The following is an 18,125-nucleotide window of genomic DNA, read 5'->3' on the forward strand; positions in this document are numbered from 1 at the left end:
CTTCTATGCGTGTGTGTGTGTGCCTGTGTATGTGTGCGTGTGTGCGCGCGTGCACATGTGTACGCGTGTGCATGGATACATGGCGCGTGTGTTCCTCTCCAGGGCAGCTCTGATTTTCTAGATCCTCTACCGCACTCAGCTCCTCACTCTACCATCCTCTCCCAGGATGAGCTTCTGGGTCTGGGCTTGCTTCCCTCCCCCAGAGCCTGCTCTTTCCTAAGCTCTTTGTTCCCCTTCCTCTTGACTTCAAAGCCATAAAACTGGAGGCTCTGAGGTTGCCGAGGCTCCGCTGAGATAACAGAAGCTGCCCCTAAGCCTGCACCATCAATGCTAATTCAGTCAGGTCTGTAGGTCTGAAAGGTGCCAAAAGGCTTTTAAAACACAACAGCTGAAACAGAAGCCATTAATAGTTAATGTGCCCTAAAACTTTCTCACTCAATGGAATTTTAATGACTCCCCTAAAGTGACTTTGATTTACTGTCTGTGTCTCTGTGGTGCACTCACCGAGATCACTGTTTACCTAGTGGGGTAGATTCTAGGGATACAGACCACCAAGAAGCTGTACCTTAGACCTTGGGGGCCCTGTCCAGGCAGCGAGGGAAGACCCATCCAACACTTAATGTGGGCTGTACACAGACGTGAGGGCTGACCTACCCCTGAGAGTCGACGGTGTCCTTAGGCCTCAGCAGCAATGAAGACAGGATAGAGAAGAGCTTCAGGCGCATGTGTGGGTCTGTGGTGGGCTGGAGACAGGCCCTGAGAGTGGGGATCACATGCTGCAGAGCCTCTCCCACAGCTGGGCCTAGAAAAGAGAAAAGGGACTGCCGCAAGCTGAGGCCTCCCTGGCTTTCCTGCTGGGGTAGGAGATAGATTCAGGGGCAGGAGTGCTGGGGAAGGCTCCCCTTTCCGACATGCTGCTCTTCCAATAGCTGAGGATGCTAACAAAAGATTACTTCCAGCATCCCCTATCACATGACCAAGACACAACTCCAGCTTCTCTTTACAATTTCTAAACTCTTTCTTTAAAGAAATTCTTTACGGGCTGGAGAGATGGCTCAGTGGTTAAGAGCACCGACTGCTCTTCCAGAGGTCCTGAGTTCAAATCCCAGCAACCGGATGGTGGCTCGCAACCATCTGTAACGGGATCTGATGCCGCCTTCTGGTGTGTCTGAAGACAGCTACAGTGCACTCAATTCATGAAATAAATAAATAAATCCCCCCCCCCCATAAATAAATCCTTTAAAAAAAAATTCTTTACTTTGGGAGGCTAGAAAGATAACTCAGAGGTTAAGAATAAGAACTGTCCGGGTTGGAGATTTAGCTCAGTGGTAGAGCGTTTGCCTAGCAAGCGCAAGGCCCTGGGTTCGGTCCCCAGCTCCAAAAAAAAAAAAAAAAGAAAAGAAAAGAATAAGAACTGTCTGCTCTTCCAGAGGACCCAAGTTCAATTCCCAGCAACCACGTTCTCACAACCATCTGTATAATAGGATCTGAGGCCCTCTTCTGGCCTGTAGGCATACATGCAGGCAGAACACTATATGTAATAAATCTTCTCTTAAAAAAAAAATCCTTCATTATTTTTAATACTGTGCATGTGTGCTGAGGATGTGTGCAGAACTGCAGTACCTCTGGAGGCCAGAAGCAGTGACAGTTGGAGTCACAAGCCACATTGCATGGGTGTTAGGAACCAAGCTTCAGTAAGAAGTCTTAAGGACTGAACCATTTCTCTAGCCCCCTTTTTTTGACCCAGGATTTATACTGGCCCTGACTCGAGACAATATCTCAGCCTCCAGTCGTTCCTTAGTGACCATCTATCTTCTTGTTTTGAGGCAGGATCTTCATAGGCCTAAGATTTGATGATTAGGCTAGTCTGGCTGGCCACTAAGACTGACCTGATTCTACCTTTCCAAGGGCCAAGATTACATCATTGTGGTGGTGCATATCTTAATCCGAGCAATTGGGAGGCAGAGGCAGGAGGATCTCTGAGTCCGAGGCCAGCCTGATCTACACAAAAAAACTCCAGTACAGCCAGAGCTACACAGTCTGCACTGTCTTGAAAAGAAAAAACAAACTGCCTGGCATTTTCACAAGAACCTGGGGATGAGATATCTTAAAAAAAAAAAAAAAAAAAAAAGCACCAAAAGCATTCACTCCAAGCACGCCCACCATTCAAGAGACAGGATCTGCCCCTTCACCCAGCCTTCCCCCAGGTCACAAAGACTTCATGGGCAACCTGCTACATGAGGGTTCACTTCCTAGTGACTGGAACTGTCCAGCCTCTTCAGAATGTGCTCCCAAACACTTTTCAGCTGTGCCCTGGGCCCTAGGCGGGACTAAGGATTTTAGCATAATTCCAGGCACAGTTTGTTAATTCTACAACTGGACAAGTCATCTAAATCTCCCATTTTAAGATGCGGTTTCTCAAACCTCTATGGATCCAGTGTCTGTAAAAAGGCAATGGAGGCTTAAAGAAGCAACAGCGTTGTCCACCTGCAGCTGTGTGGGTCTGAGGAGAAGGGGAACAAAACTGGCACAGTGGGAAGGAAAAGTAGCTGCTGGCCTGACAAGACAAGTAGAATCCCTCCAGCACGGACTGCTCCAAGCAGCACAGGTAAGTAAGCACAGGGTTCGCTCAGACTGTCAACATCAAAGGTCAGACATCTGGAAACCTGCAGCTGCTGAGCCAGCACTCAGAATAAAACCAAGTGCTCAGGCTGGAGTTTCAAAGGAAGAAAGGGGACGGATGCAGGAGAGGGAAGCTGACTTTCTCATCTCAACTTCGGTGAGGATCCACTGTCAAGAAAATATCCACTGAGTGAGGGGCTGGGGCTAGCCTATCCGTCCGTGGTTAGCGTGCCTGCCCAGCACACTTAGAGGCCTGGATTCCAGCCCAGGACTGCGGAAGGTAGGCATGAGGGTGGAAACCTGTAACCCCAGCATTTAGGAGACGGACAAACTTCCAAGGTTTATCCTGAGCTACACAGCAAGCCTGAGGTTAGTCTTGGCTGCATGAGACCTGGTCCTCAAAACAGAACAAGTCCTTCCAGAGAACTGTGCTCCAGTGCAGGTCCAGCTCTTCCCGGAACTGGGGACTGGAAACAGGGAACAGAGCTGCACCTGTAGCTCCTGGCTGGTGACCTGGGGGAGCTCTGTCATTGGTCAGATCAAACAAGTGTGCCCTTCAGCGCTCTGCTGACAGCCAGCGCCTGCTGCAGCGCTGTTAGCCAGTTGACAGGGCCAGGAGGACTGCTGGCCTGAGTGAGGGCTTGAACTTCTGGTCTCACATCTCTAAGTCAAACAGAAAGCCTCGAAGGCCCCGACATGTAGGGTTTGATGCTCACGCCTTACCTTCTAGACACCAAGTAGGTCCAGGAGCTTAGGGGCCAGAGGGTGGTGGCAAGTGGTTCCCCGGGGGAGCTGGGCCAATCGGAGGAGAGCACACAGCACACTGACTGTAGCAGGACTGGAGGCCACACAGAGCACTCACCAAGACACACCAAAATCACAGCAATGTCCCTATTTGCAGCCAGGGCCCCACTGCTGACCACGCAGGCCAGGAGAGGAAAGGGCACTGGGTCTTGAAGGATGAGGTAGGACCTTTCATGATATGGACTCACAGGGCCTGGAGCAACCTCACCCAGCAAGACAAGTCATGCTTGTTCAAGAAGCGCCCGACTGAATGAGCCCTCTCTTCAGTCCTGTAGGTGCCACCTCTGCCTTCTGAACTATCCATATTCTAAAACACTGCAGCCAACTATACCTTCCTGCATGGGCACAAAGATGTACCATGCTGGAAGGCTGGGGCACGGGAAGGGGACTGTGCAGGCCTCTTGTATCTACAGCCTCTCCTTCCCGGAGCTTCGGGCTTAAGGGGGATTTGTGAAGGGTGCTGTACCCCTTGGCATTAAAAATGTTAAAAAACAAAAGAAAAGTAAAACCCCTGCTCAGGGTTATAAAGCAACACTTCTTACTTCCACAAAAGGCCTCCGAGGCTGGAGGGGCTGAGTTTCACTGCAAAGCAGACTTATGTCAAGAACACAAGCTGCAGAAGAAGCCATGGCACATCCTATTTTCGAGTCTTACCATGGAAGACATTTCTCCTAGGTTCAGAGGCTTATTCGTGTGACCCCAATATGTGAAAAGACCTGATGTGATGCTATCCTGAGCTATGCAGGACGTCACTCACAGGAACAAGAACTATGTCGGGGTCAAGGCCAGGTCAGGCGGCTGCTGAGGATGCTGCAGCTGGGGCCTGGCTGGGGCAGGTCGGTGCCCCGAGGCTTACCTGCCTGGGTGAGGAGCACAGTGAACTTCAGCAGCTGCACAGAGTGCACCGTCCACTCGCCATGAGAGGCTGTCAGCCGTTCCAGTAGTGCACCCAGATGCTTGCGGTAGAGGTCCTGACTGCTGGGGATATCCTCCACCTCAGCCAGGGTGTCCATGGTCTTCTGAGCCTACAAGAAGATGTACGAAGGCTGGGACCAGACTCATTTGAAATTAAAAATAATCTTTTAGCCAGGGGGTGGCGGCGGCGGCGGCAGCTCACTCATGCCTTTAATCACAGCACTTGGGAGGCTGAGGCAATTGGATCTTTGAGTTCAAGTTCCAGGACAGTCAGGGCTACACAGAGAAACCCTGTCTCAAAAAGCCCTCGTCCAAAAAAAATGTTGTTTTTCTCGAGGAGTTTTTTGAGACAGGATCTTGAATAGTCTGGCTGGCCAAGATGACGGCAAATTCTGAATCTTGCTGCTTCTAACTTGAGTGTGGGAATTATAGGTGTGTGCTCACACATAGGTAAATGCTGTACCAACTGAGTTACAGCCCCAACCGTGGAGTCCAGTTATTTTTCCCATTTACCTTTACTGATGTTCTTCTCGGGGAAGAGGGTACGCAGGCCTCAGTGCATGTGTCAAATCAGAAGATGGCTTAAAGGAAACAGCTCTCTCCTTCCACCATTTGGATTCCAGGGATCAAACTCAAGTTGTCAGGCTTGGTGGCAAGCAACTTTACAAGATGAGCTACCTCACTGGCCCCATAGAGGCTACCAGTTTTTTTTTCCTTTTCTTTTTTTTTTTTGGAGATAGAGTTTCTCACAGTATCCCTGGCTGTCCTGGAACTCACTCTGTAGACCAATCAGAGATCCAACTGCCTCTGTCTTTGGAGTCCCAGGACTAAAGGCGTGCATCCCCAGCACCCAGCTTGGAGTCCACTTTTAAAGCTTACCATTCCTGGCAATTCTCTTGCCATCTGAGGTCTAAGACCTACAGGAAACATCAGCTAAACAGAAACATCTGACCAGGCAGATGTTGACCAGTATTGTAGAACAAGCCCATCAAAGAGCAGGCAGGGGGCTACAGCAGGGATACATCAGGGCTCATGCCCTCCCCACAACACTTTCCGCCTCTGTCAGTGCTGTTTATACAGCAGGAATAACGGACACAAACTCATGCACTCAGCGGTCCAAGAAGCCCAGCTCATTTGTGTGTCTATGAACCCACGCATGTCTGTGCGTGCGTTTCCTGAAAGGTGCTCAGAGGCTATGCTAACAGGGGCTTGAGCACATGTGAACAAGGGGCAGAGTAGTTTTAAAGACAGGGCTGGGGGCAGAGGGGGAGGATTGCTAGTCCTTTGTAAGCGTGAGGCCCTGAATTTAGTCTCAAGAACCCATACCAGAAGCCAGGCATGGTGGTGTATGCCTGTAATCTCAGCAATGGAGAGGCAGAGAGAGAGAGAGTGGGTGTGGTGCTCCTCAGGGCTTGCTGGAAGGCCTGGTCTACTTGGTGAGCCAGTAAAAGACTATCATAAGCAAACAGGGCTGGAGAGATGGCTCAGCAAAAGTACACTGTCGCTGTCCTCAGACCCGCCAGAAGAGGGCACTGGACTCCATTACAGTTGTTGTGAGCCACCATGTGGTTACTGGGAATTGAACACAGGACCTCTGGAAGAGCAGTCAGTGCTCTTAACTGCTGAGCCATCTCTCCAGCCCCTGTCTCACAACTCTCACCTCCACAAAATCTGAAGCTCTCCTCCATCTTCTGTAGCTACTGCACTCATGATGCAAATCAAAAATAAAAGATCTTTCAAAAGTAAAATGAAAAGCAAAGAAAGAAAAACTCTGGATGATGTCAGAGGAATGGCATTGGCATTGACACCTCTCTCTCTCTCTCTCTCTCTTTCACACGCACATAGACACACACAGACACACACACAGACACAGACAGACACACACACACATAAAAAAAGGACACATAAAAAAAGAAAACGTTACTATTTGTAGATAGCTCCTGCAGAAAGATCAAGAGTCCAAGTCAGCCTGTGCTACACAGAAAGACCTTGTTTAAAAACAAAACTCCAGCTGGGCATGGTGGTGCATGCCTTTAATCCCAGCACTCAGGAGGCAGGCAGATCTCTATGAGTTTGAGTCCAGCCTGGTCTACAAAGAAAGTTCCAGGACAGCCAGGGAGAAACCCTGTGTCAAACAAACTAACAAACAAACAAACAAACAAACAAACAAACTAACTCAAAAACCCATGGCTGGAGAGATGGCCCAACGGCATGTATAGCTCTCTTGTAGAGGTCCTGAGTTAAGAGTCCCATGTCGTTGGGGATTTAGCTCAGCGGTAGAGCGCTTGCCTAGCAAACGTGAGGCCCTGGGTTCAGTCCCCAGCTCCGGAAAGAAAAAACAAAACAAAACAAAACAAAAAAAAAAAACAAAGAGTCCCATGTCAGGGGGCTCAGAGCCATCTGTTACTATAGTTCTTGGGGATCCAATGTCTCTGGCCTCTCAGGACACATGTGGTCATGCCTACATACAACACACACTAAAAAAAAAAAAAAAAAAAAAAAAAAAAACCTAAACAAAGTAAAAGCCCTGAAACAACTGAAGGGAATGGGGCTGGGAATACGTGTCAGAACATAATGCATGACATCATATGAAAGGCCCTGGCCCCACCCCGAGCTACGAACAACATTCCACTCTCTCACACACAACAAAGCCACCACCCAAATCTCTCAAATTGTAAACCGACGGTCACTGAAGGCTGCCTGTACCCTCCTCTGCTTAGCTCTCTTACCCAGACCAGACCTCAAGGTAAAAACTACTTGCTGGCCGCTCTGAAACCAACCACGAAGGTTAGTGGGGGCTGAAGGAAGATCTCATACACTAAGCGGTCTGTGACATTCCCCAGGACAGTGGGCCATTATCTCTGTTTGGCATCCTTCCTGTGTGTGGCCTGCAGGTACAGCCTTGTTAGAACTCAGTCCTATCAGTGACAAGCTGTCTTTGATGACATTTGACACATACCCTCTGCAAAGGTTTCATCACTGAGAAGAATCTGAATTGAGAATGTCCCCAGAGAGGAAAAGGCCCCCTCAGGCAGGGCTCCACATTCTCCTGTAGGCCCAGGTGGGTGGCTGACAGCCCTGCCCTGGGCTCACCCGAGAGCAGTTAGCACCTGGCCCCACATGGTTATTGAGGCTCACAGGGATTATATGCTAAAGAGATCCGTGCGTGCATGCACGTGGAGAACAGAGGTTGATGATGAATGTCTACTTCAGTAACTCTCTAACTTATTTTGTGAGACAGGAGTTTGCCTTCAGAAGTGCAGGGGTAGCCTAGGTTACATAATAAGGCTGTCTCAAAAAACAGAACCACCACACACACACACACACACACACACACACACACACACACACACACACACAAAGGCAAGAAAATATTAAAGCTTAAATGCAGAGTCAAAGGGACAGAAATAACTCCAAGAGCACACACAGGACAGCCATCAGCCTTTCTACAGCTTTTGGCTGGCTGCACAGGAACATTTTTAAGCACCAAGAGCCTGGAGGGGAGGGCAACGCAGGGTCTGTGTAAGGTCCCAGTATTACACGGTCTTCACTGCTCAGATAAAGGGGTCACTCCCTGGGGCCGCCTTGTGAGAGACTCCTGACCTCTTTCGTCTCTGCGAGTCAAGCCTGCCCTGCACAGCTCTATTTCCTATGAAAGAGACTGTGGCTGCAGGGTGCTGTGCCCTTACCTTCTTCTCAAGACTCACGGCATCTGAGACTGCCATTATTGTCACCAGCACCTCCGAGAGCTGCAGGCTGGCAGCACAGCAGTCTTCCTGACACACAGACAGCAGAGTCTGCACACACAGCAGCAGATGCTCCAGGTAGCTATTCTGGAAGACAGAAGTGGGAGTCAGCATCCTTCCCTGCACGGCCTACAGCTGTCAGTGTGGTGCCCGTGCGTGCAGAGCCGGAGGAGCTGCCACACCCCACCCGGGAAGGCGTGGCAGGCCCTGAGCTGAGCACAGCCCCTGAGAAGGGCACAGCGGGCCAGCAGGGAAGCTACAGAGGGATTAACAATACATATTGTGGGCCAGGAGATGGTGTGGGAAATGCCTTTAATCCCAGTGCTTGAGAGGCAAAGGCAAACTCAGAGGAGTTCAAGGCCAGCCTGATCTCCAAGCGAGTTCCAGGACAGCCAGAGCTGCACAGAAAAACCCTGTCTCAAAACAACAACCAAACCAAAGAATGCACACTGTGAATGTTCGCTCATCTTAAAACTTCAAACTGCCACTCGTATTTATTGTGTGCTCTAAGGAACCTGTGAAACAGACATGGGATAAGAACAAGGACACACGTGGAGAAAAGCACCTGTGGGATTTCTGCCTTCCTGGGTGAGAGCCCAGGTGTGCGGGGCCAGCTCGTTTGGCATTGCCAGTACCTGTTACGGACACTCTGGCTGGCATACCTGCCCCATCCCCCAACTTTCAAGCTTAAGGATTGGGCTTCTCTGATTCCCGTATAACCCTGCCATTCTGATTATGCTGGCCTCTTGGCTCCTGGCCCACTTCCCCTTCCTCAGAAGGCCCAGCTCAGCCTGCTGGGAAATGTTCATCTGGATGCTCACTGTCTCTGCCTCTGCTCTCTTCTATCTACAATAAAACCTCAGCCCTCAGGATGGGGCCTGTCCTCTTTTCCTTTCCCCCATTTTCATTCATAGGCCTGTTATCCCAGGATCAGGGAGGTGCAGGCAGGGGGATGGAGAACTCAAGGCCAAACTCAGTTACCTAGTTAAGGTTCTGCCTGGGCTACATAAAACTGTCAAAACAAACAAACAAACAAACCAAAACAAAATGAGAACAAAAACATCAAAAACCTCCAACCAACCTCATATTTAACAACTCTGTGACACTCCCATGCTGAAGTGATCCAAAGTCTTGGATCCACTTTAAAATACTAGAGAGGGTGAGGCTAGGGTTCCGCTGGTGGAGTGCGTGTCTAGTCTGCACACAGAAGTACCACAAGCTTTCTAACAGATGTAGATGCTGAAGGCGAAGCTGCTCACTCCTGGCTCCACTTGGCTTCAGGTGCACTTCCTGTGGACCCATGGCTGGGTGGCCAGTGGGACCCTGTGAAGCACTCACCACAGGCTGCAGGGAGGTAGGAACCCCACAGGCTCTTTCTGCATTCATGTCCTCCATCATCCCTCTCCCCTGTCTGTTCCACAGGCGCCACACGACACAATCAATAGGAATGGCAGTGACAGGCAAGTCATCAACACGCCATAAATAAAAGCACGCATACTCACACACCAGATCGCAGACAAGTGAGTCTACCCACTAAGAAATCTTACCAGCTCTTGGTTTGTTCTTAAAGAGGTTCTTTTGTTTTTGTGACCATAAGAAATCCAACATCCCAAACTACTTAACATGAAGTGGGGAAGCAGTGTGGAGCTGTCAACTTCCAAGTTCAAGGGCCTTGAGCCCACTAAACACCTCTGCCCTTTCTTGCTAATAATTCAGATCTGGGAAGAAGAAAGTAATGTGTTCATTCTGGGTTTCTCTGAAGCCTAGAGTCCCTGGACTGAGGAAGAGAACATGCTAGCACACTGGAGGAGAAGGGCTTCTTGGGTCCTTCTGTGCTCTCAAGCTTTGTCAGGTTGGCTCTTGGCTGAGCAATGGTCAATGCTAACAATCTGTACTGCTCTTGCAGGGCGTCCAAGTTTAGTTTCCAGCATTCTTGTCAAGTAACTCCAGCTCTAGGGGATTCCTCACCCTCTTCTGGACTCCATGGGCACCTGCACCCATGGGCACACAGACATGTACAAAGCAAAATACATCTTAAAAAAAAAAAAATCAGGGGGTTGGGGATTTAGCTCAGTGGTAGAGCGCTTGCCTAGGAAGCGTAAGGCCCTGGGTTTGGTCCCCAGCTCCGAAAAAAAGAACCAAAAAAAAAAAAAAAATCAGCCCCCTTTGCTAGAAGGCTGGACAGTAACTCTCCCTTCAGCTAAGAGCCAGCACAGAGGAGTCTGAGAGGCCAGGAGAGCTACGTTCTCTAGAAGTGACACTTAGAAATCAAGTGGCCGGAGAGATGGCTCAGTGGTTAAGAGCACTGACTGCTCTTCCAGAGGTCCTGAGTTCAATTCCCAGCAACCACATGGTGGCTTACAACCATCTATAACAGATTCTGGTGTATGTGAAGACAGCTACAATGTATTCATATATACTAAATAAATAAAATATTTAAAAAAAAATCAAGTGGCCACAATTTCCTTGCTGTAAAATTTGTAAGAGATGTAGAAAAACCTGCTTAAGACTTCAAGCCACACCTTCCAGCGGGGGAATGTTCTGCTAACCAATATGTAAATGGAAATCAAAGTCACTCTCAGAACCAGTCTAGGGGAACACACAGCTGACAGAGCGGCAATTTATCTAGATGAGTTCTGGGAAACATGGACACCCAGTGGTGAGTGTATAAGCACGGTCCTTCCTCATTCCTTCCCAGGACTCCAGCCCTATTCAACTTGGGCTCCGTTATTATTTTATTTAAAAATAAAATGCCTTAGTTTCCTTTTCCTCTTTTTCATTAGGGCAGAGCCTCACTATACTGTCCAGGTTGTTCTTGAACCTGTGATCCTCCAACCTCCCAATGCTGGAATTAGAGGTGCAGTGGGTTGACACAGGTTCCTAACTTTGAATTCTTGGACCCTAGTTGGGACTGTTTGGGAAGGGTTAGGAGGAACGACCTCGTGGGAGGAGGTATGTCACTGGGGGTGGGCTCTGAGGTTTCAAAAGCCCACAGCTTTTCCAGTTAACTTTCTCTCGCTGCCTTGTGCGTGTGGATTAGATGTACGTTCTCAGCTACTGCTCCAGCACCAGGCCTGCCTGTGGCCATGCTTCCTGTCATGATGTCCAGGGATTCTAACCCCCTGAAATCATAAGGCCCCCAATACTTCCTATTATAAACGGCCTTGGTCATGATGCTTCATCACAGCACTAGACAAGTAACTAAGACACCAGGTGTGTGACACAACAGAAATGGCTGCACAGAACATCAGGGCTGACATCTGTCAGTCAGTGCTCATCTGTCCCGTGTAGCTTTTCCAGAGCTGAGCCATCTGGGTGCACCAAGGCCTAAACAGGTTTGCTGGCCCGTGAGCAGGACCTAGTCCCCCAATAGGAGGACCGGGTTACTGGAGGAGAGGGCATGCTAATGTTGCCCAACATAGCAACCTTCATTTTGCCCTCAGTAGAAACAACCAGAACATATCTCAGTGGTAAAGTCAAGGCAAGGCGGCTCTGGCTCAGTTTAAAGCAAATCTGTCTGCCAGGTCACAGGTGGTTACTTCAAACACAGTATTCAAGTGCTGAGTGACACGGACAAGAATGAGCTCCTGGTCATTCCTGAGGATGTGCTGTTCACACCAATGATGTGGTCTGTAGTCCTTGTCTCCAGGGTAGGACCCAGGACTCCCTCAGACCCATGACCCTACGACCACCCACAGCAGCAAGGCATGCTCCCGGGCGATGGATGCATTCCAAACTGCCATGCCACTGACACTAACAAGAGAAAATCTTAACTTCAATGGCTGGCTGTTGTGGGTGGCCACAGGGCTGAATAGGGGCTGCTGACACCGGCATCTGGGTGTGCTGCTGCCTGTGGGTTAGCCACCATCTGCAGTTACACTCAGAGAGTGGCCAGCAGGCTGCCTCCCCTCTTCAGCGCCAGGATACTCTGATGCCCAGCCTTCCAGTCACCCACTTACATTCTCAGACCCCTGGCAGATGTGCTCCTGGGCCAGCTCTGTGGCTATGACCTTGAGGTGTGGCTGAAGGGCATTGCGGGGACAGCCTCGGATGACAGAAGCAAGGATCAAGAGGCCAGAGGCCGAGGGTGCTTTCTTCAGCATGGCTAAGATCAGTTTCAGAAATACTTCTGGGCTGACGAAGGTGCCAATGAGCTCTGCGGCTCTCACGCACTGCAAGAAAGAAGGGAGATGCAGAGTTCTGGAAACATGGTCACAGCCAGGGCTCCCACGGGTGACTGGGTTTACCCTACAGGGCTTCCCATCTGTCAGAGGGCATGATTTACAGGACCTGTGGGGTTGCATACACCCTCCCTTCTCTCATGGGGGAGACCAAGGCAAATGGGACCCAGGGCTCTGAAGCCGTGTCTGTCTTTCCTGCCTCATTTGACATCAGCAGCCTAAGTGTCTCATTCATACACTCAATGGCTCCGCACCCTAGGTGACTTGACAGTGGCAAGAACAAGGCTGAGATGCAAAACCAGGAAGCCAAATGCAGCATCGCCAGCCCCACAGCCCCTTGCTGCTGTTTCCATTAACAAAAACCCACAGATGCCAAGACACAGAGCTGGGCAGCAGCGAGGTCTGCCAGGAAGGGGGCTAGAGAAGGAGGTGCAAAGATTGTGGTCCCAGCCAGCTCTGCACCTCATCATGGAGCAGACACGGGCAGCACACAGGAAAAGCACAAACACACAGATACAGGAGCCTGCCCATGGCACTTCTCACCGGTTCCTCCCTCTCTTTCATACACCATCTGGGAGATATAAAATCCTTTGTTCTGCCAACCAAACAGAAGTCCACAAGTTTCATGATAATGCTAGGGAGGTAGCTCAGGGAATAGTGTGCCTGCTGCACTACCTGATGACCAGAGTTCAGATCCCCAGCACCCATGTAAAAGGAGGGAAGGGATGACAGCTTCCTGTCATCCCAGTACCCAGGAGACAGACAGAGGGGACCGTGGAGCAAGCCGGCTAGGTAAGACTAGCTGAATCTGTGAGCTTCTGGTTCAGTGACAGACCCTGCAATCAGTGGGCAGCAACTGATATCCAATGTTAAATTTGGGCTTCCATAAGCATGAACACAATTGCACCTGTACTCATATAAGCAAGTGCACATACCACATGGTCATGCATATGTAAACATACATGAACGAACTTCCCCACCCCCCCAAGTTTTGTGTGGAAATGGCATAGTGTGCCTGGGCTGGAAAAGCTGGTCTCTTAGGTCAAGTCCAGTGACAGCCTGGTCACTGGAAGAGGAGCACTGTTGCACATGCCCTTGTGAACTCAAAGGTGAAACGAGTTTGCCCTGACTGTAGCTGACTACAAAGGGCAGGAGGAGGGGGTCACACCTTTACGTAGCTGATGACTACAGATCTGATGTCTATGGGGTTGAGAGTTTTGTCACTTGCATGGGAGGACACTCACGCTGCTGACCACAGCCTTCTCCTCATCGGTGCACGCCTGATGCAGGGTTCTGAGGACGATCTCCAGGTGCTGTGTGATGTGGTCCTCTGCATGCAGCAGCAGCACCGGCAGCAGCTGCGCTGCCTTCAGCCGGGTCCCCACCACCCAGTCGGTGATATCGTGACAGATGGCAGGAAGCACCTTGGAGAGGTTCCTGAAGACCAGCTCTCGGCAGCCCAGGCCAGGACGGCTCTCTAGAGGGGAGAAAATGGGAACCCACAAAAACAGCTTCAGGGTCTGTGTGGAGAGTGGTTAGTCATACCTACAGTCTGACTGACTGAAAGTTCAGAATGTCAAGACAGAAAGCAGAGTTAGGCTTGGCCGCTTGCAACTGCATTGAGGCAGGAGGATTGCTGCAAGTTTGAGACCAGCTTGAGTTACAGTTCCAGATTATCCTGGGCTGCAGAGCGAGCCCATTTCAAACAAAACAAAACAAAAAACCAACAACCAACTAAAACAAAATACCCAAACCCGCCCCCCCAAAAGGAAAAGAATGAGGGTCATAATCATACTGTAAAGCATTTCTCACCAGGTGGGAGGCACACACTGGAGGCCGAGGCAGGTGGATCTCTGATCAAGGCCAGCCTGGTCTACAGAGTGAGTTCCAGGGTAGCCAGGGCTACACAGAAAAACCCAGTCTCGGGATTGGGGATTTAGCTCAGTGGTAGAGCGCTTGCCTAGCAAGCAGAAGGACCTGGGTTCGGTCCCCAGCTCCGAAAAAAAGAAAAAAGAAAAAACAAAACAAAACAAAAAAAAAACCCAGTCTCAAAAAACAAAACGGTAAGGCTATACTTATGACAATACAAAACCACAGTGGGACACACTTGCAAACGGTCACCACATACCCTGAAGTAACCTTAGCTCTGAGGCTTCCTGCTGCCTGACCCAATGGCCCTGCATTCCATTCCGTTCTAGTGTAACCTCTAGCGTCTTCACTCAGTGAGCCTGTGCACCACAGGCTCTGTGGGAGTCGCTTATGCCATGAACACACCAGTTTCCCCATTCATCTGCGAGCTCAGTCCTGACTTGGGGCTGTTTTAAAGGTGCTGTGCTGAACCCCAGTGCACCTGCCTATCTTTTACAGTGGCGCTAGGTACCACGCGCCTTCCCTGCGCTGACACAGCTGGCCTTCAAGGTAGCCTGGAAGCATCTAGCAGCATCTTTTGGATTCCAATTTCCTTTGCCTAATGCCAATGACATTAAGCATGTTTGCAGATTTGAGCTGCTTGTGTTACCATCCTGAATGATGTTTTTTCAAATACTGTCTTGTCTAAAAGTTTTGAATTGTTTTTCTTATTGAGTGCTGAGAGTTAAAGTAGTAATTACATTCTTGGTCTTTTTACCTTCTTAACACCGTAAACACTCTGTGTGTGTGCATGTGCGTGCGTGCACCAGGGATTGAATCTACAACCTCACACTTGCTAAGCAAACACTCTACTACTGAACTATGCCCAGTCCCACGTGGGTATGCTAGGCGGGTAGTGTACCACTGAGCCACAAGCTCCTCACTGGTGGGTTCTAGTCAAGTTTTACTGCTGAGCCATATCCTGCCCAGTCCCTTACTGGTGAATTCTAGATGAACGCTGTGCCTCTCAGCTACTTCCTCAGCCTCTTTTTGAGGCAGGGTTTCACGAAGTTTCCCTCTGAATGCACTTTATAGCCTAGGACTACACTTAGAATTCTCCTGCCTCAGCCTTCAGGCATTTGCCACTAAACCTGGTTAGCCTGCTTTCATGTCCTGGAGGAGGACGGGACAGTTCAGTCAGTACTGGCTCTTGGTGTGCAGTGGCGAGCACGTAGGCTACACACACTAAGCAGCTCGGCACACGTGCTGTGGCAGGCAGTCCCAGCATCCGGTGGGCATGTGGCCAGAGGCTGCTCTGCAGGACAGCATGGTGATGGATGCTCCCACCACACAGGACACTCACTGGCCCAACTGCTTCCATTTAGCTTCCTGGGAGGATTAAGGATGTTTTTTGAGACAGAGTCTAACTATGCTGCCCTAGCTGGCCTCAAGCTCACAGCAATCCTCCTGCCTTAACTTTTCCAATACTAGTATGGCAAACTCCACCATGGCTAGCCACTTTTACTTTCTTACAATCACTATAACAAGTATCTGTAAATATGACTGTCAGGAACCTGACACGAATTCAGATAAATGCTAAAAAACAGAACAGAGACAAACACTGAGTCCAAAGGCGTGCGTGTTAATTAATGTCCTCAAACACAAGCCGAGCCATCGCTCGGAACCAGGACGAGCTAACCCTCCCACAAGCAGGTACACACTCAGGACCACTTGAAACTGCTGGGTTCTAGCTAGTGATTTCCCAGGCCTATCATCCAGCTGCCTCAGAGGCTGTCAGAAGACCCACAAGGTCAACGCTGTCTAGGCAACTTAGACCCTGTCTAAATATGCATTGGTTGGTACTGCTTGCTTAGCATGCATGAAGCCCTGGCTCCACTTCCAGTATCACATAATGAGGATACAGTGGTTTATGCCTGTAAGCATTTTGAATGTGGAGGCAGGGGGATCAAAAGTCAAAAGCCATTCTCAGCTACAGGCTGTTCGAGGCCACCCTGGGTTATATCTCGTAAAGAAAACCAAAACTGGGGTTGGGGATTTAGCTCAGCGGTAGAGTGTTTGCCTAGCGAGCGCAAGGCCCTGGGTTCGGTCCCCAGCTCCGAAAAAAAGAAAAAGAAAAAGAAAAAAAAAACCAAAACTACAAGTAAAGAGAGGGCAGGTGTATGAGGTCTTAGGTTCAATCCCCGGTATTGTAAACGAATAAACAAAAGCCAAGGCTCAGGAGATGGTTTGGTGGTGAAAAGTCTGAAGATCTGAGTTCCGACCCCATAACCATGTTTAAAAACAGGACAAGGCTGTATATGCTTCTATAATCCAAGCACTCTTGCGGAGAGATGAAAAGCAGAGGGAGGAGTCTCCTTCAGAAGCTCTTGGGCCAATTAGTTCAAGTAATTAACTCAGCTGCAGAAATGGCAGATCCTGCTTCCAAAACAAGGTGGAAGGCTAGAATTCACTCCACGAAGTCAGCTATGACCATTACATGCGTGCCACGCCTTCTGTGTGCTGTATACTCACACATGATCAGTAAATCAGTTTTAAACTGTTTATTGTGTGAGTACATGCCACAGCACATATGTTAAGGTCAGAGGACAACTTGTGGGAGTCAGTTCTCCCCACCATGTGGGCCCTAGGGATGAACTCAGGCAGCAGGCACCTTTTCCTACTGAAGTACCTTGCTAGCCCAAATAAGTAAAATATGAAAAACACAAAGATAATTCTCACACCTTACCTCCCTACCTACAAGTAATGATTAACCCTTCTACACATCTCTGAAGATATTTACAGTGGCAAACACCTTGTGATAGCTATTCCTGGTTGTCAGCTTGACTACATCTAGAATGAGCTACAATCCAGAAATGGAGGGCTGTGATCCACATCTTGAGGTTGGAAGACACAGGCTTCTGACTTGGAATTTGATATGGGATGACACATGCTTTTGATTTAGATTTTGAGGCATAGTGGCCATGAAAAGCTTAGGCCCAAGCAAGGCAGTACACACCTTTAATCCCAGGAGACCAAGTGAAAGGCCAGTTTAGGACAAACAAGTTCCACATCCAGGCACAGTGGTTCACAGCGTTAATCTGGGCCGTACTTTCTGCTGGGGGCCTACATAAGGATATTGGAAGAAGGAAGACTCACCTTCTTCTGCCTGCACTTACTTGCCAGCCCATCTGCTGGAACCTACTTCTTCAGGATTCTAGCTTACGCAGAAGCCCAGCTGAAACACCTAGCCTCGTGGGACCAAGCAACTACTAGGTCCTTGGACTTCCCATCCACAGCTGCCCACTGTTGGGTTAGTTGGACTGCATACTATAGGTCATTGCAATACAGTCTCTTTAATATAGAGAGACGTTCCATAAATGCTGTGACTCTAGAGAACCCTGACTGATACACTGTTTGAATGCAGAAGGTCCCCTCATCAACACCCCCAAATGTCAGGACCCAACTCTGTCCTGGCTGATAGCATTACTTAGGCCACTGTTTCCTGTGTACCCATGTTTCTTATTTGGGGTGGGGTGGGGTGAGGGGACTGCTCTGTAATAGGCTTCTTTCACTTGGCAGGATTCATTCAAGCTGTGACACATGTCCGTGCTTGGTTGAGGAATGTCCTCTCTTGCCATCTCACCTGTATACCTGGTCACTCCCAAATGGGCTCCCATGGGCTGGCTTTCCTCTGGAGCTCGCACAGAGAGTGTTGCTAGGGAGACAGTTTCATTCCTGCCTGGTGTCTGCCTTGGGGTGGGTGGTAATAAGCTCCATGCCTGCCTCCCTAAGAAACCTCCACTGCTTTACCTGTCCTTGCGCTGGCTTTCTGCCAGCCACGCCTGTTTCAGTCTAAATCCCCTCCCAGATTTCATTATTTACCGGCTGGTTTACAGACAGGCTAGGTCAGTGGTCCTCATCTGTCTAGCAGTCTATTATTAGCACAGGTAAGCAGGGAGGGAGACCTTAGGGTCCAAGTCTCACTTCCTCAAGTCCGAGTCCAGAAGTG

At 49.6% G+C, this 18,125-nt stretch overlaps 1 protein-coding gene across 2 annotated transcripts in view; it reads right to left on the reverse strand.

The window, feature by feature from the left end:
* Dnaaf5 (dynein, axonemal, assembly factor 5) overlaps positions 1-18,125 on the reverse strand; it is a 39,119-nt gene that overhangs the window by 13,401 nt on the left and 7,593 nt on the right. For both annotated transcript variants that reach the window (XM_039089394.2, NM_001134857.1), the window contains 5 exons: positions 13,513-13,745; positions 12,047-12,259; positions 8,031-8,174; positions 4,283-4,451; positions 655-802 (listed from right to left, as the gene is read on the reverse strand). In XM_039089394.2, the coding sequence (XP_038945322.1) occupies positions 655-802; positions 4,283-4,451; positions 8,031-8,174; positions 12,047-12,259; positions 13,513-13,745 (907 nt within the window). The remainder of the gene's footprint in view (positions 1-654; positions 803-4,282; positions 4,452-8,030; positions 8,175-12,046; positions 12,260-13,512; positions 13,746-18,125) is intronic.

The sequence above is a fragment of the Rattus norvegicus genome, chromosome 12, assembly GCF_036323735.1.
Source record: "Rattus norvegicus strain BN/NHsdMcwi chromosome 12, GRCr8, whole genome shotgun sequence".
NCBI lineage: Eukaryota > Metazoa > Chordata > Mammalia > Rodentia > Muridae > Rattus > Rattus norvegicus.